The 19,590-nt window shown below is 42.1% G+C and overlaps 1 protein-coding gene across 17 annotated transcripts in view; it reads right to left on the reverse strand.

Annotated features, from left to right (window-relative positions):
• eya4 (EYA transcriptional coactivator and phosphatase 4) overlaps window positions 1-19,590 on the reverse strand; it is a 526,724-nt gene that overhangs the window by 105,153 nt on the left and 401,981 nt on the right. For all 17 annotated transcript variants that reach the window (XM_059645294.1, XM_048531657.2, XM_059645296.1 and 14 more), the window contains 2 exons: window positions 15,522-15,702; window positions 10,924-11,060 (listed from right to left, as the gene is read on the reverse strand). In XM_059645294.1, the coding sequence (XP_059501277.1) occupies window positions 10,924-11,060; window positions 15,522-15,702 (318 nt within the window). The remainder of the gene's footprint in view (window positions 1-10,923; window positions 11,061-15,521; window positions 15,703-19,590) is intronic.

Raw genomic sequence — 19,590 nt, forward strand, 5'->3', positions numbered from 1 at the left:
AGGTTATTCATTTCGGAAGCAAAAACAAGAAGGCAGATTACTACCTGAATGGCTGTAAATTGGTAGAGGGGAGTGTGCACTAGTACCTGGGTGTCCTTGTGCACCAGTCACTTATGGTAAGTATGCAGGTGCAGCAGGCGGTAAAGAAGGTAAATGGTATTAGATTAGATTAGATTCCCTACAGTGTGGAAACAGGCCCTTTGGCCCAACAAGTCCACACCGCCCCTTGAAGTATCCCACCCAGATCCATCCCCCTATAACCCACACACCCCTGAACACTACGGGCAATTTAGCATGGCCAATCCACCCAGCCTGCACATCTTTGGACTATGGGAGGAAACCAGAGCACCCGGAGGAAATCCATGCAGACACAGGGAGAATGGGCAAACTCCACATAGACAGTTGCCCGAGGCTGGAATCGAACCCGGGTCCCTGGCGCTGTGAGGCTGCAGTGCTCACCACTGAGCCACCATGCCGCCCCGCATATGGATGATGATGGGATAGTGTAGGGGGATGGGCTTAGATTAGTTCACAGGTTGGCACAACATCGAGGGCCGAAGTGCCTGTTCTGTGCTGTATTGTTCTATGTTCTATGTTTTGTTGGCCTTCGTTGAGAGACACTTTGAGTAAAGGAGCAGGGATGTGTTGCAGATATACATGGCCTTTGTGAGGCCACAGTTGGAATATTGCACGCAGTTTTGGTCTCCTTTTCTGAGGAAGGAAGCTCTTGCTCTGTCTCGATTACAGCGAAGGTTTACCAGGCTGATTCTGGGGATGGCGGGTCTGATGTATGAGGAGAGATTGACAAGGTTGGGATTGTTTTTGCTAGAGTTCAGATGAATGAGGGGGAATCTCATAGAGACTTACAAAATTCTAACAGGGCTGGGCAGGGTAGATGCAGGGAGGATGTTTCCGATGGTTGGTGTGGCCAGAACCACGGATCACAGAATAAGGATGAGCATTCAGGGTAGATGATTTAGGATGGAGATAAGGAGACATTTCTTCACCTAGAAAGTGGTGAACCTGTGGAATTCATTACGAGAGGAAGTAGTTGATGCTAAAATATTGAATGTATTCAAGAGGCGACTAGATCTAGCACTTGGGTTGAATGGGATCAAACGTTATGGGGAGAAAGCAGGATGAGGCTAATGAGTTGGACGATCAGCCATGATCGTGAAGAATGGAAGAGCAGGATCTCAGGGCCGAATGGCCTCCTCCTGTTCCTAATTTTCTATGTCTCTACATTTCAATGTTGTCTGGGACTGTGGTTGAGGTGGCATAAGATTCCAGCTGCACACTGAAAAATAAGAACTGACATTGTGGGAACAAGCCTTGTATTTAAATGCATAGGAGGTATTACCACCCGGTACTCTAAATGGTAGCAACAGAAGAAAATGGCTATTCTTTTCAGATAAAGTCCATTCAGCAAATATTAAGGCAGCTAATTGCTTTTTCAAGTTGACTTTGAAGGAGAAACTGAAGGTTTGGAGAAATAGCACTTTTACTGCTTACAACATTGGTTGTAAATTCCCTACTAACACCTGAGGGAAAAATAAAGCATCCTTAGCTGATCAAGTTTTGGGAGGAAGAGATGGATGGAAAAGGGAATCATCTTTAAACTGTTGAATATCACTGCAGGGGTCTTCATTTGGAAAACAAGGAACATATTTCAGGGGAATTTAAATTTGAGGGTAGAATTGAATGGATTAACTGAAACAAAGAAATAAGACAGTTTGAAAATACTCTGAAACAAGCACAGGGCAAAATCAGTTAATGCTAATTCAGCTATACCATCTGGTTAGCTTAATAATGTGTTAAGTAATTTAAAAAAAACAACCCTCATTATTGCACCAGTTCTTGTTTTGAAGTCAACACTTAGCTCATTTTTACGCATAGAAACAATTGGAAGTAAGTGCACATTAGTTCAGTGTTGGCACGGATTTGACTAATACCTTTTATACAGAAATGAATTGGCCCATATGTTAATTATGACATACAGTGTGCAGAACACCATGACATTTACCCAACTGCAAATTAGCTCAAATAGGCATCATTACACCAAAATGCTCGTTGATACTTTATTGTAATATTAAAGCAAGAATTTTCCCTGTGGGCTTCAGGTCAGCGGTTAGGCTCAAACAGGGTCAGATACCAATGCTTTGTGGGAACAATTATTCATCTGTGATCTTCCCTGAATTGGCCAATTGGTAGCCAGAAGATGGCTAACTGTCCATTTAAGGATGGCGGCTGGGCTTTCAAGTTCAAGGGACAATAGGAATGACAGCACTGTGTTACTACAGGTAAGTTAAAGAAAAGACACTTCAAACTGGAACGGTCAGCTCTCCAAATTATTAAGATATCAAATGGGCTGAGCAGGCAAGTCTTTGTACAGGTGCAGTGGTGTAAGGTACCATTCTATAAGGCAGGCTGCAGCTATAGCTTCAGGTAATGGGTTTCTAACCCTGCCCAGAGCACTGGCCACCAGTCTGCTGCTAGGTGGCCATTTCCAAGGAGATACACAGTTCCACAACACCTGAAGACCAATTAGAAATATGCAATTGGCCTCTTGACAGTAAACTCTTGACTGGTTGAATCCACTGCTTACTGCATCTCCTCCTGCTACCCGTCCACACTTCTGGGATGCAAATCAATGATGCAATTTTCATTACCATCCACCTTACTCACCCTGGGGGCTAAATCCAATCCCCATGACTAGTGCATCATTACATCATTATGTTGCAAAATCATCAATCTGAAACAAATGATCAATTTGTTACTTTGTTCACCTTACTTCCTGAAAATGACACCATCCGTTTGAAAGTATCCGACAGTCCAATTAACTGTCTGTGTGATAACTCTTTATGATAATGATTTCAGTGTAAACAGGCCTAAAAATAGGTAAGTACCAACAACTCCTGCACATTTTGGATAATAATAAAATAGTAATAATGATAAGTGGATAATGATGGGATAGTGTAGGGGGAGGGGCTTAGATTGGTTCACAGGTTGGCGCAACATCGAAGGCTGAAGGGCCTGTTCTGCGCTGTATTCTTCTATGTTCTATAAGTGCATTTAGGTAGCACTTTATCCTGTCCAAATAATGAGTGGTACAGATAAATTTAATTGTAGTTGTCTGTTCCCTAGGATGGAGATTTCAAGACTAGGGGACAGGTTTTTAAGGTGAGAGGACAGAGATTCAACAAGGACATGAGGGGCAAATTTTTCTCACAGACTGTGGTTAGTATGTGGAAGTAACTTTCTGAGGAAGTGATGGATGAGGGTCCAATTACAACATTTCGGAGATATTTGAATAGGAATAGGAGAGATTTGGAAGGATATGGACCAGGAGCAGGCAGGTGGGCTTTGTTTAGTTTGGGAATGTGTTTGGCATGGACTAGTTGGATTGAAGGATCTGTTTCTGTGCTGTATGACTCTCTGACTCAGCTGGGCCAAAACATTGTCTCCGTAATGAATAGTGCATAGAAACAGCTTGAGATTTTCTATTTCCATATAGGTTTTAAGGTCAATATAATTGTCTTCAATATTTAAATAACTTTAAAAAATATTTCTTTGGATAAACATGCCTCAGTGACTAACCATCACATTTATAAGCTAAAGAAATAAAATAAATATACGATCGATGAAGCCAGGTTTCATTCTGGGATCTGACTTGTCCATCAGCTGCGACCTGAGGGATGGCCAGTTAAACGGGGCGGGTGAATTTTGGGAAAGGGGAGGGTGAGCTACATTTCATGCCATGGCCTTCCAAAGGAGGGGCTTCCCTCAAATATAGTCAGCAGCTTATAAGAAAGAAGACTGACCTTTTCTCAACAGTGTATTCTCATTCTATTTTGAAGTGCCCTCTCGTACTCTATCTGTCATTAATCAGCAACTCCCTGCATTCCACCCTCCCAACTCTGACAGCCTACACACTGTCACTAAATAGATGATGATCCCACTCTTTGCCATTAATTCAGTTTAAAAATCTGTGTTGTCAGAAATGGAACCGATCCTGACTCAGTAGTCTCGACTTCGGGCTGAGAGTCTCGCCTTACCTCATAGCCTATGTCTAGAGTGGCAGGCTGTGATGTTATTGGCTAGAATTACGATGCACAATGGGACCTGTTCTTTTGTGTTTCTTGATGTAGATTTACGGTTTTGGATAATTAAAAGATCAGTTTGAACAAAATGTAATCTTTGCTTAAGGATTGCATTTTTACTTGATTCTCTCACTTGAACTTCTGTAAATGTATCCCTCTATCCCTTGATTACCCTTTTCACCCATAACAATAGCCACTGCACCCAACCCACTTCATCCTCCATCTAGATCTCTTCTTTGCTGAAGATATATTTTTGTGACATATCATCTACCACTACTACAGTTGCAGTTCCTGTTGTTTCCTCACATCTCATTTCCCAAGTTCTGAGGAAGGGTGAAAAATGTTAACTCTGATCTCTTTCTACAGATGCTGCCTGACTTGATGAGCTTTTCCAGCAATTTCTATTTTTGTTTCATTTCCTGATTCATCCCCTACAGCTGTAGATGGTATCTCCTGCTCCAACAATGCAGATACTTCCCGAAGTGTGACTGTTGAATGCCTAGCTCTGCTGTCAGTCCATCTATGATTGTTGCTGTAGATATGTGTGCCATGAGCATTTGCCTTTAAGGACTACGTATTCATTGTTGTGATTCTGCCTGGCAGTCAGTTTACTGTGGGTCTGCAAGCTGGACATAATAAAATGTTTTGCTGAAGGATCGACTTCACAAATTATAAGATGTTTTTCTGTTTTGAATAAACTAATACATGAAGCTAACCAATCCCTGATGCGTAAATGATTATTAGGTCATTACCATCAATAAAGGATTATGAAGAGTTTTGGAAAACATCATACTAATGGCAATTTCTGTGCTTGGACAGAAAATGAGCAAGTTGTTCTACAGGTAGAAGACATGGGCGATAGTCTTCAATCATGTTAATGTGGCTGAGGCAGCTTTGGATATCTTTGTTCTCTACCCAGTGCCAGAAAGTGCTGAAAACACAGTTTGCTGGTAGGCAGGCAGATCCTTATATAGAAACTGGTTTATTTCATTTGAAAAAGAAGACAAATGATGATGTGTGTCGAATTGACAGCAAGAAAGGAACGGTCAAAGTCATATTGTAAGAACGGCAACAAAATTCCCTAGTTTAAATTGGTACACAGCAGTCCTCTTAGCAGAATTTAAAATGAGTTATGGTTTCTAGATTTGGATGGGTCTGATGCAGAAAAACAAGTCAATGAGATTGCCTAGCAATAGGCAATGATGGTTTACACACAGATTTAGCATGTCAAGGTTAACAGCAGGAGAGCCAAAAGATCTCCAGAACTCTGTTCACATCCACTCGAATTCATGTAATTTAAACAGATGACAGAACCTACAGACCATTTCATAAGCAGATAGGAGGAAAAGGGCTCATTCTGTAATTGTTAAAATAGAGGACTAGCATAGAAAGTTATTGCATGAGTCATTGGCATTCAATTCCATCGATGTTTTCCAGAAAGATTTGCCAGACAAACTAAAATCTTGTCGTGTCAAAGAGCGACTGAAGCATGGAGGTAAAGACAAAGTGATCATTGCAGGTCAACTAGCTCACAAGCTTTGAATACAAACTTGATGGCTGACACAATCACTAGAACACCAAGACACAGAAAGACATGTGGAAGGTGTAGTCTTCCAAGGGAATCCTCAGGTTTCAATCAAATTTGAAAGGCATGTGGCAGAGAAGCCCATTAGCAGAGGCAATGCACTTCAGCAAAAAGCTGATACAGCTACAAAGAGCTGTGCATTGACCCATATAGACCTTGCAAAAGGAATATCTTCCAACTACAATAAGGGCCATCTGGTATCCGATCAGAAGTTTATACATGACCTGATTTGACAAACCAGAATCTGACAATGTAAATGATGGGAAAAAAAGTGGTGAATACATTTCACACTCAATCTCATGGAAGACAGAAATGTCTGAAATGTTTGCAAAAAAAAAGTCAACTTCTCTGTGCTCCACAAGCTGCAAATTATTATTGGCCAAGATTGATGCAGGTACAAGAGTACTGCTAATTATAAAAAATAATGTACTCACAGGTTTTGGGAAGCCACAACAAAACCTACAAATGTAAAAGTTTCATCTTACAACAGTTCATGTGCAGGATCAATAGTGCTAGAGTGTAAGTACAATCAATCTGTCTGGATGCTGCAGCACCTGACAAGTGAAACTGAAGAAGTATTCCCGGTGTATCACAAAACCTGTCAATGCAAGAATTCCAGAACTGGGTGACTAGATTTTCTTGGTTCCCCACTTTGGTCCGGGTTTCTCCTGTGTTTCGCGACTCCTGTGTGGAAGCTCAGTCATCACGTAAGTTACAGACATACACTGGAAGATTTCTAGTTACTAATGATGTCATGGGATAGAGGGTAAGTGCAGGAAGATGTTCAAGGGCAGGATCACCTACTTCTGCTTCCATAAAACTGTAAATGAGAATAAGCCATTTTTAGAGGGCTCCTGAGTTAGTCCAACTTGGCAAAACTGGGCTGAAATTTTGCACAACTGCTCACTAGTAAAAGCCATTTTCTTTACTTCTGATGACAGACATCCATTACAATCATTAATCTGCAATGCCACATTAACTTTGTTCTTTATTAGAAAAAAACCCCGCTGTCTTGGGAAGTTCACTCATCACGACACAGTGCCAGGTCTGATAAATGGAATTGAGAAAAAACAATGTTTTTGCGTACACATTGTTCAAAATAAAGGAGAGCCAGGAGGAAGTCAGATGGTTACTTGTCACTGACAGGTTCTGCCCATTTTTACTCTAAACACCCATTCAAACCAGTTTCATGGATCCACTTACCTGTATGTCAGGTAGCTGGTGGGGAGCTTAAGGAACAGGATGGGGAAAGATGATGATGGTGGTCTTAGCAGACATTTTGAGTAGACTAACTTCTCTTTTCATATTGTATTATTCTTGTCATACTCTAGTAAAGCAAGGTTTTAGAATCATAGAATCTCTAGTGTGGAAACAGGCCATTTGGCCCATCAAGTCCACACCAACACTCTGAACAGCACCCGGACCCACCCCATCCCTATAACACTGCATTTCCCAATGCTAAACCACTTAGCTTGCACATCTTTGGACACTGTAGGCAATTTAGCACGGCCAATTCACCTAAACCCCGCATCTTTGGACAATGGGAGGAGACCCAGAGGAAACCCACAAAGTCACGGAAAGAATATACAAACTCCGCACAGACAGTTGCCCGTGGAATTGAGCTCGGGCCCCTACTGTGAGGCAGTAGTGCTAACCACTGAATCACCATGCCATCCTTAAGTGATGCTGCTATTTCACTTCTGGCTAAGCAGTCATATATATGTAACACCATGAATTTTAGTTGTGCAATATGATGCAGCATTTTCGTAAAGAAGGCCAGCATTTAATGCTCATCCGTAATTGTTCTCAAGAAGGTGCTGGTGAGCTACCTTCCCAAACCACTGCAGTTGAAATGGTGCTGGTGTACCCACAGTACTTTCAGAAAGGGAAGAGAGTTTAAATCAGTGACAATTTCAGGATGGTGTCTACGGCCTGAACAGAAACCTGAAGCTGGTTGTGTTCCCAAGAGGCTACTGCTCATGCTCTTCAAGGTGATAGAGACGGCAAGTTGGGAAGATTTGTACTACCAAAGCAGAACAATGGTCAGTAGGTTAATACTGCTAACCGTAATTTTACTTATTGTTTTTACCTTTGCAAAGTTTTTGAAATTTTGAAGGAAGCAATACATCCCAAAATGTCAGTGATAATGGGATTCGATTCTCTTTCGATTCCTCCCACTTCCTACAGACAAAGGGGGTGGCCATGGGCACCTGCCTGGGCCCAAGCTATGCCTGCCTCTTTGTAGGTTACGTGGAACAGGCCCTCTTCTGCACCTACACAGGCCCCAAACCCCACCGCTTCCTCCGTTACATTGACGACTGTATCGGTGCCGCCTCTTGCTCCCCAGAGGAGCTCAAACAGTTCATCCACTTTACCAACACCTTCCACCCCAACCTCAAGTTCACCTTGACCATCTCCAGCACATCCCTCACCTTCCTGGACCTCTCAGTCTCCATCTCAGGCAACCAGCTTGTAAGTGATGTCCATTTCAAGCCCATCGACTCCCACAGCTACCTAGAATACACCTCCTCCCACTCACCCTCCTGCAAAAATTCCATCCCCTATTCCCAATTCCTCCGCCTCCGCCGCATCTGCTCCCAGGATGAGGCATTCCACTCCCGCGCATCCCAGATGTCCACGTTCTTCAAGGACAACAACTTTCCGCCCCGCAGTGGTCGAGAATGCCCTTGACCGCGTCTCCCACATTTCCCGCAACGCATCCCTCACACCCCGCCCCCGCCACAACCGCCCCCAGAGGATCCCCCTCGTTCTCACATACCACCCCACCAAACTCTGGATACAACGTATCATCCTCCGACACTTCCGCCATCTACAATCCGACACCACCACCCAAGCTATTTTTCCATCCCCATCCTTGTCTGCCTTCCAGAGAGACCACTCTCGCCGTGACTCCTTTGTCCGCTCCACACTCCCCTCCAACCCTACCACACCCGGCACCTTCCCCTGCAACCGCAGGAAATGCTACACTTGCCCCCACACCTCCTCCCTCACCCCCATCCCAGGCCCCAAGATGACCTTCCATATCAAGCAGATGTTCACCTGCACATCTGCCAGTGTGGTATATTGTATCCATTGCACCCAGTGTGGCTTCCTTTACATTGGGGAAACCAAGCAGAGGCTTGGGGACTGCTTTGCAGAACACCTCAGCTCGGTTCGCAACAAACAACTGCACCTCCCAGTCACGAACCATTTCAACTCCCCCTCCCATTCCTCAGACGACATGTTGATCATGGGCCTCCTGCAGTGCCACAATGATGCTACCCGAAGGTTGCAGGAACAGCAACTCATATTCCGCTTGGGAACCCTGCAGCCCAATGGTATCAATGTGGGCTTCATAAACTTCAAAATCTCCCCTTCCCCCACTACATCCCAAAACCAGCCCAGTTCTTCCCCTCCCCCCACTGCATCCCAAAACCAGCCCATCCTGTCTCTGCTTCCCTAACCTGTTCTTCCTCTCACCCATCCCTTCCTCCCACCTCAAGCCGCACCTCCATTTCCTACCTACCACCTCATCCCGCCTCCTTGACCTGTCCATCTTCCCTGGACTGACCTATCCCCTCCCTACCTCCCCACCTATACTCTCCTCTCCACCTATCTTCTTTTCTCTCAATCTTCGGTCCGCCTCCCCCTCTCTCCCTATTTATTCCAGAACCCGCACCCCATCCCCCTCTCTGATGAAGGGTCTAGGCCCGAAACGTCAGCTTTTGTGCTCCTGAGATGCTTCTGGGCCTGCTGTGTTCATCCAGCTACACACTTTGTTATCCTACACCCCAAAATGTCTACTTGTTAAATCTGGATTGGCGTTAACAACCAATTAAGAATTTGCCGTGATTTTTTACTTTATTGTAGGACCTCATTCTTTTTCCTGACACAATTGGAGAAAACTTCACCAGCACAAAGATGACAGTAGAGAGGAGTGGTGGGGTTTAAAAAATTGCTAACCTGACATCAATCCAATACACCTCTATCTGTCATAATTCTTATGGTGGCAGCTTGTGCTGTTCTGATCTCTTGCTCTCAGGATTGACTCTGAACGGTGCAGTTGGGAGCCTGATTTTAATTTAACACCAATAGGCCGATATTCACTGGTCCCTCCCCTCTTGCCAGTTCAATCCCCTCCCTGCTTTAACCCTGTGATTTCTCCAATTCCACTTTCAATCCTGATCAATTCAGAGCTTTCGCTTTAAGATCCTGCCCTTCTCCTGCAACCAGTTGACAACCACCCTGCTCTTTCCAAAACCTCCTTGAGATCTACTCTCAGTTATTAAGGCATTGCATCATGCTGAGATACAGCTCCATTACTGGCCTTTAGCTGTCTTGCAGAAAGAATCTGTCTATATCTGTGAATTTGTACAGGGGATTATTCAATCGTGGCATGATAGTTAGGCCTAATTCTGTCGTACATGCATCTTTTCTTATTGAAGTTCTGTTCCTCTTCGTGGCCTATATGTGGTTCAACCGGCTATTGTGTTCCTAAAGCTCTCCTACCTGACAGCAACTAATAGAAATGGAAACAAGTATTTCTGTGTTATAAATTGCCCAGTTACCACACTAGATAGAGCACTTACTAAAGATTTACCAACTCCTTGTGAGATCTCTTTTTAATGTGTATAAGCGCTGAGTGGATTGGGGGAATGATAAAATCAATATAACAGGAATGCTGTGAATGTCCTTTATAACAAGCAATGCTTTCTCTGACACATTTCTGTCGAATGTAACATCCAGCTCTTTATGATAGCAACTCATAATTGAAAACAAATTAAACTTTCAACAAATTGTAGTTTTCATTGTTGAAATTAGTACTTTAGGTTCTGTTTACTTTTGGACTGTAAATTTATTGAACAGTTCACAGTTTCAGAAATGTAACTGCGTGGTATACAATGAAGCTTTTATCAGAAATTCTCAGTTCTGTTACAAGCCGCTCCTAACAATTTCAACTTGATTCTTCCACTGTTCCATCACTCCTAAACCCAGAAAGGAATAGGAGGGAATACATAGTCTGAAAACTATTTGCCTGCTGAAACCATCATTGTGTTGCACTATCATTATCACCAGGAATAAAATCACCTCACACCAATCTCGGCTGAAAACTATTTTGTGAACCAGGTTTTTGGAAAGAATGTTTCGCTGTAGTTCTAAATAATGAGGCCTGTCTTTCAACCTTTATTGCAAAATACATGTAATTTTAAGCTTTCATCAATTAAAGTCAGGGCATACCTCCAAGTCGTTGTCAGGAGGTGGTGATGGAATATTCTTCCTTCCCCTTCCCCGTGACTTTGACCCTGAACTCCTACACGTTCGCTCATCCAGGTCTTTGACTGGTGTTGATGGGCTCTGCACTGTATCAAACTCCCCTGTAAAGGCAACCATTCAGATTACAGCTATCATCTTGAGTTTTTCTGCATACAAGGTATGAGCATTTACCACAAGTTCACACTGCTGTAGAAGCAAAGTGATTTCTGATGATTGTACAGCACTCAGCTTGACAGCGGTTCAGCAGCTGAATAATTATGTATAAAGAAAATACACCAGGCACAGTAAAAACAGTTCGACAATTTATTTAACTGTTCCTGCAGCCAGAACTATTAAGGTTCGATGATGTGGAAGCTTTTGTTTTTTTAAATTCAGCTACCATACATGTTTGAATGGATTATCTGAGAATCATGTAGAAAACTGGACTGAATATTCAATTGTTACATGAGCACAAATAAACGTGTGAGGAAGCTGGAGAATATCAGGACTGAAATCCATGGCCTTTTTGATGCTGTTGTACTTTAATTCTGCTGAAGGCCAGTGCGAGTATAGTAATTGTGCCAGTTGTTGTTCACTTAGTTAGAACTCCTTCCTTTTAGTCAATACCTACACACTCCAGAAACTTGATGAGAAAAATCTAGGCTCGCACTCTGGTGCTGGGGTAATGCTGCCCTGCTGGAGGTGTCATCTTTTTTATGAGATTTAAAACTCAGGCTCTGTCTGCCCTCACGGGTGGAAGTAAAAGATCGGCAACATTTTAGACAGTGATGAGACGAGGCTTCTTTGACATTCTTGTTAATATTTATCACGCAGCCAATGTCGCATTAAAAAAAAGAGATTTGTTGAATGTTTTCACTTTTGCATAATTCCCTTGTGAGGCCTTGGTGTGCACAAATTAACTATTGTGTTTCCAATAATAACTATACTTTAACACTACTTAATTACCTGTAAGATGTTACTGGTGCCCTCAGTCATGAAAGGTGCTATACAAATACAACTCTTTCATTTCTTTATAGGCTGGGAAGTAGCCTTTCATATCAATTTCCTCTTTTTCTCCAACAACTTGGTTCCTTGCAATGTGGGAGTTTCTCCAGGAGGGGTTCTCTCAGACTATGAGTTTCTATGTTGGTAATTGGCCCGTATATTAACTATAGAGCTAGCTCATGGGTTTAGAGAAATTAGTGAGAAATTTCGATTATCTATCTAATTGTATTTGTGTGTGTATGTGTGTGAGAGAGAGAGAGAAAGAGAGATTTCACATTTGCCTGCAATATTAAGTGGACAATCTGATCCTACTCACTTCAGCTGACGTATTATATCTATGGATTTTCAGGCTCTTCTGGTCTTAAGTGGCTTACCCTAGTCTGCCTTCAGAACTCCGTCATGCAAATACCTGCTTTTATAAAGTGGGAGCTACATTAAGCTCGCAAAGTTAAAAAGAAGGAGGAACAAATCTTAGAATTTTGCCTGCAGGATGAGACTGATGGCTTTACCTTTGAACTCAAGAACATTAGAAAGCAAGTGAGCTGTGGGAGGTAAAAGAACAAGGGCATTATGAAACTACAGCAGAGCTTAGGGTAAGCCTTACTTGTATTCTTGATCATGTTTTCACCATTAATGATATCGAGCAATCAAACTGATTCATGTGTCTGAAACTGAAAGGGCATCACCCTAGGTTAGTTCGTACCCTTTTGTTTTGACAAATTCTGTACTGCAAACGGAGCAGTAGTGTTGAAATGTAAAATATTTCAACATAACACAAGAGTGATTCTTGTATACCAGTGTGGGAGTAGGTCATGTAACTAAGTTATGTTTAAATGATTTTCTGTGCGAATCTCTTTTAAGACATCAGTGTGTCAAGAGCTTTAGTTAAAAGTTGCAGTTCGAATGTGTGGCATGCATGGTAAGGGATGGAAGAGCTATAAGGTTGTCTGAGGGCTTTGCATGGATCAGCAGTAAATGCATAACAGGCAGTGGACAGCACTCTGTGGAATGCTGACTTGTAGCAACTATTTGGTATATGGCACTTTTGAATAGCCTTATCTCAGCAACTTTGTTGAAGTAACTATCACTGCAAACCCCCACCCCAGCATTTGTTTCCAGGTTTTGCAGGAGGATTAGTGCTTGGACTGCTCGATCACTTGCCTAGATACTCCATCTGCTGCCTCCATTTTTTTGACTTCCACAGTCAGGCACTTACTTTTGCCGCAGCTGTTGAAGTGTGTGTAGCAGCCCCAGAAATTCTACACCCGCCTCCCTTCACCAAGTTCTGCAAGTTCTCAGCTGTCGCCATATTCAATGATGGTGCATGACTAATTACGCAGACCTCAGGAGTTTCATTCGAAATGGCCATGGTTGAATGCCTAACTCTTATAGACCATCCTCTCAGCTTTAGTGGCACTGGTGGCAAATCCATCTTTAACTCCAAAACTAAACTGTAAATAGTAGCTGGAACCAGAAAAAAAAATTAAAGCCTGTGAGGAATGCAGTTTGACTCCAACCAGTGCACACAGTTCTACTCTTATACTCAGTTCATTGGACTCCTTTTACGAATAAAAATATTAACACGTTACACCCACACCCAAGTGGGTTACATATGTTCTGAGGATCTCCATATAGCCGTAGGCTAATCTAAGTTTCCAAGCAAAAATATAGTTCTTAACTCCAATTAAACATCTAGCTGAAAAAAGTAAAGGAAAACTGACAAGATCTAGTAGATGTGCTCAGAGATGTCGTTAAATGATTAAAATAAACTTATATTTACTTAAGTCCAGCAGCATCTCTGCCCAATGACACACCTCCCCACCCACCCTGACCCAAGAGCTAATATTTAGGAACTCATTTGTACTTAAGACCTCAATCTGATTAGTTAACGGCTTGTACAGAGAACATCAGCTGCAGCTGTGAACCTCCAAAATTTAATGTTGTTTAATTATAAAATTCCATTAAAAGAGGAGCAGAGCAATAATGTAATATTGTGGACAAAACTGAAGTACTGAGAACATTAGTCACAATATGAACACATGCACATGCGCACAGATCTCTTTGGGAACTCTCGCAAAACTTGGAAGTTCAATTATTTTTTTAAAAATGCATTTTTGGTGTGCATTTCTAAGTAAGGATTCATGCTCAAGATGGATAATGTTAGTCGGGTATCTATGGCAGTGGGAGCAACTGAAGACCACACAGACCAGGAATCCCACATAATTACCCATGTTTAGTGAGTGTAACTGAAGGGTGTTACAGAAAAATGTTAACAGGAAACAGAACAGGTTTTAAAGCACTTATTGTTATGTCTCAATAATGAAAAACAGTCTAACTCGCTGGAATGGAAAAAGAAAATGTCTGTGATTGAAGAAGAATGATAAGCTTCCTTAATCAAAAATCTGTAAGGCTGCCAAAGACAACTGGAAAAAAAAGACTTTAGATTCAAGAATGTTCCAGTTTCTCAAGGAAGCTTTGATATCAAAGTTCAAATACCTGCAATTAAAACAGTCAAATTCTGGAATAATGGAGTATGCCTTTTTCACACTGACATTAATGGAAAGTATTAGCTTCATTTTAAAATCAGTACAGAGCCTTCAAAAGATATTAAACCACAACAAGCACATATACTGGTTTGAGCTGTTTACAATACATTTTAGCTGTACAAAGAAATTGTAAAACAAAATAATTCATTAAAACCTAAAATAAAACATACTTTAGCTTCTCCTGTCCATTCTGAATTATGAACAACACATGCTTCAAACAGTTTGCTTTGTGTGTTTGCTATTTACTAATTTGGAAACCTGCTTCTGTTTAACTCGGCCTGGGCTGTATTCACTTTATGGCTAAACCTCAACATCACACACCATATAATAAAATGTTGAACTATACAAATCTATCAACAGCATTGGTTATTGTCCTCTGAGCTTTGCTCTCCACTTGGACCAAAGACAACTTGCTATGTTACACCCACACAAACCAACTGCGACTAGTGTGTGTATGCGTCTGCATGCCTTTTGTACTTATGGTTCAGTCCCAACTGGAACTCATTTAACAAAATCTCCAAATCTGAGGCACCAGCCTTCCCTCTGTCAGTCGAACTGCATAAATATATGTTTCTGCTTTAGAGGAGCAAGTGCAGTAGTCAGCACTAAAGGGTTTGTTTTGACAAGTGTAAACCAAGCTGCTGGATTTTTTTATTTTTCCCTACCTCCTAATCAACACTTTCAAAATAGTACCTTGAACCTTGCACAGAATACAATGACAAAAAGTCCTTACAACTGCAAACCCTAACATTTCACTCCCCCCATCCCACTCCCCTGCCTCACACAAATCATAAGTAAATTAAATGCAGTTAAATTCAGTTGTTTGGATCTTATGTTAGTTAAGTATTGAATATGTTGCCTTAACTGTGTAGCTCTGTAGAATAGCTTAAAGGCACTGTACTCAAAGATATAAAATGGAGTATGTTAATATATTAACTTAAACCAGGCTCTTTTTCTTTTGGTAAAAATATGACAGTACTTGAAATTTCAAAAACAACCAAATAGAGCTTAAAAGAAAAGGAAATTATTTACCTCCAGGAAGATCTGTGGCTGGTTGACCAGTGATAGTGGAAGGATCTTGTAGCTGATAAGTTGTTGACGCTGAAGAGGTACCATCAACAGTCTCATTTGAGGTCATATATGTGCCATATGTTGAAGTGGGATAATACTGTGCATACTGGTTTTGGCCGAATGCTGTATAAGAAGGGTAATCCTAAAATGGCAAAAATCAGGTTTAAGTATTATCTCCTGTATAGCACTAATTATTTGGTTACACTGTTTAGTCAGTGCAATAGTCATAAAAATTATTATAAATAAAATGCATATGGCAGAAAAAAATCACACTCTTCCCAGGGGTAATAAATACATGATGTTTGTAAACGACTGAGATAATATCTTGGATGTACATTGACAAACTGAGAGTGTGTGGAATGGGCCTGAAAGATCCAATATAGGAATAACCCTGACATCTACCTGACAAAGTAGAATATTGCCCCGGGAAGGTATATCGTGTCCAAATAATGGCAGGGCAGATTCAATCTGACCAATTACTACTCCATCAGCCTGCTCTCAGGTATCTGCAAAGTGATGGAAGGGGTTGTCAACAATGGTGCCAATGAGATCCGCAGCATCAGAGAATCACGACAGAGCAGAAGCAGGTCTTTTGGCCCATCAAGTCCACACTGGACCTCCAAACAGCATCCCACCCAGACCCAACCCTGTATCCTATCCCTGTAATCCTGCATTTCTAGTGTCTTAATCCACCTAACCTACTTGTCCCCGGGCACTATAGGCAATTTCCCATGGCTAACCAACCTAACCTGCACATCTTTGGACTGTGGCTAGAAACCAGAGCACACAGACACTTGGAGAATGTGCAAGTTCCATACAGACAGTCGCCTGAGGGTGAAATCAAACCTGGTGCTGTCAGGCAGCCATGCTGACCACTGAGCCATCGTGCCACCCTTGAAAAAATTCTGGAATAATCTGCTCATAGATGCATTCACCGTTTGGCCTTTATTCAAGCATGGGTGAAAGAGCTGAAGTTCTGGGGTTGAGCTGAGAGTGACTGAGCTTGACAGCAAGGAAATATTTGTTTGAGTGTAGCATGAGGAACCCTAGGAAAACTGATGTCAATGCGAATCAGGATTTCCACAGGCTAGGGTGGTGCTGAGCACAAAGAAAGGTGTTTGTCATTATTGGAAATCAATCATCAACTCCAGGGCATCATAGTAGGAGTTTCTAAGGACCATATCCTAGTCCCAGTCATAGCAGTGGCTTCATCAATGACCTTCCTTCCATCACCAAGTCAGAAGTGGGGATCTTTACAATGATTTTATGTTACCATCTGTTGGCAAGTAAGAATAGGCTACGTGACTAGTTTTTTTGCTGGTGCAAATGCATTGGGCCAATTGTCCCCATTCTGCATGGAAAAGCCTTTACAATTTCTTAGCTGATGACTGCACAATATTCTGAAGCATTCACAGCTTCTTCAATACTGAAGCAGCCCATGCATAGATGAAGCAAGATGTTGTCAACATTAAGACCGGGATGATACTTGTCAAGTAACATTTGTGCCATATAAGTGCCAGGAAAGATAATCTCCATTGAGGCAGTTTAACCACAATCAAACATGGATTTAATGGGCTAAATGGTCTCCTCTTATACTGTAAGTGACTCTCTGTGCTGGGTTTTTCAGGCTACCACAGTCCAATCACACCTTTCATAAAAATGTCACCCACAATTGCGAAGTTTGCTCCACGACAGTTGAATGCTGGAGGATTGTCAATGTCTCTGAGGCAAGACTGCCGTACCTTTTGTGGGAGGTTGTCCAGCCCAAACACAGTTGTTAGCCTATCAGAAGCTCAGTAGCTCTTTCATTCCAGCAGACAGTATCAGACTGAACTAGTGACCAATATTGGCCATTGCAGGCAGTCCCATCGTGCCGAGGTATCTAGTTAATTCTGCAAATTTTTTTTCTTTATTTCTTTATTCTTTTTTCTTTATTCTGTGTTGCTGGCTAGGCACATTTATTGCCCATCCCTATTTGTCCAGAGGACAGTTAAGAGTCAACTACATTGCTGTGGGTTTGGAGTCACATGTAAGCCAGACCAGGTAAGAATGGCAGTTTCCTTCCCAAAATGATATTAGTGAACCAGGTGGGTACTTCCCGACAATCAGCAGTGGATTCATGGGCATCACTAGATTCTTAATTCCAGAGATTTATCAAATTCAAATTCCACGATCTGCTGTGATGGGATTCGAACCCAGGTTCCCCCAATGTCATGTGGGGGGGTCTCTGGATTAACAGTCCAGTGATAATACCACTAGGTCATCACCTGCCCAGGAGGAATTAGGGGTCTTTGTGAGGTGTTGGAGGTCTGAGTTCGAGAAAACTACTGAGCATTCTACCTAGCTTGTGCCCCCTCCAGGCATTGCTTAATACACAGTGCGGGTGGGAAGAGAACCTTTAGTGACCGATAATTGGTCACTTTATTAGTTCAACAGTTCCCAGAATATCCAATACATCCATCATTTCCTTGTGGAATTTCAGACAGGTAGGGATTTGGCAGGAATGCTAGCTACTGAATTTTAGACAGCCCACCATCTTCAAATCCATTGGTTGAGAGTGACAAACAGTGCTATGTATGATGTTCAATAACATTATCATCTCTGAATCCCACCACCTACCTACAGCACATGGACTGCAGTGGTTCAAGAAGGCTGCTCACCATTACCTTATCAAGGGGAACTAGGAATGAACAATAAATGCTGGCCAGCCAGCGACACCCATGTCCCACATTCTGCAAGTGAAAAAATTAAAAATTTCTAGGGGCTACTGGTGATCAGAAACTTAACTGGACTAACTGGAGAAACACTGTTGTTAGGAGCAGGTCAGAATTTGGATATCTTGATCGGTATGCCATCCACAAATATTAGCTCTCTCCACCACTGTCATTCAGTAGTGGTAGTGTGTACCATTTACAAGATGCACTTTAGAAATTCACCAAAGATCCTTACCTAGAACCTACTGGACCAAGACCACAACATCTAGAAGGACAGGGGTTGCAGGCACATAGGAACACCATCATCGGCAAGTTTTCCTCCAAGCCACTCACCATCCAGACTTGGAAATATATTGCCTGTCTCTGCAGTGTCACTGAGTCAAAATTCTGGAACTTCCTTCAAAATGGCATGGTGGCTCTATCTACAGTGAATGAACTGCAGCAGTTCAAGAAGGCAGCTCACCAGTGACTTTTCAAGAGCGACTACAGATGGGCAATAAATGCTGGTGATGCCCAGTCCCTTAAATGAAAAAATTTCCTAAGTAATTAACTCATCTGACTCCCCAAGCTCTTCCCACCAGCTGCAAGGCACAAGTCAGAAATATGCATCACCTTTTGCCATGTGAGTGCAGCCTGGACACCACTTGTGAAATTCGTTACCACCTGGGGTAAAGCAACAGCTTGATTGATAATCCAGCTGCTGCTTAAATCTTCATTACTTCCAGCACTGATGCACAGTGACAGAATGGGTACCATAACTATATGCACTGCCGAAGCTTGCTAAGCCTCCCAGGACAGCCCAAGGTCTTTACTACCCATGACTTTTACCAGCTTGAAGAACAAGGCTAGCAGGAAGATCAGAGGATCAGCAACTCCAAAGTTCCTTCCCTGATTCAGAATTATATTGTTGTTCCTTCATTGGAATTGGGTCAAAGTCCTGGAACTCTCACCCAGTCAGGATTGTAAGAATGCTTTCAGCTCATGGTTTGTAATGATCCACCACCATGTCCTTAAGGACAATTAAGGAAGGATGCTGGCCTTACCAGAGATGCCTAGATTCCTGTGAATGTATTAAAAGTTTGTCAGTTTTTGTACTTCTGATTTTTATATCTCTTGGAGCCTTTTCAGAAGATACATGCACATGCATTTGACAATGATCAGGCTCCTCCATGATATCAATGGTTAAAAAGGCCAAACTCCTATCTATAAATGGTCACTTTAACTCAGGATGGAAGGACCAAAGCTTACCTCAGTATCTGTCATTTTATCAGAACTGAAGGGATTAGTGCAAAATTAGAAGATAAACAGAATGCTAG

This window comes from Stegostoma tigrinum, chromosome 4 (assembly GCF_030684315.1).
Source record: "Stegostoma tigrinum isolate sSteTig4 chromosome 4, sSteTig4.hap1, whole genome shotgun sequence".
NCBI lineage: Eukaryota > Metazoa > Chordata > Chondrichthyes > Orectolobiformes > Stegostomatidae > Stegostoma > Stegostoma tigrinum.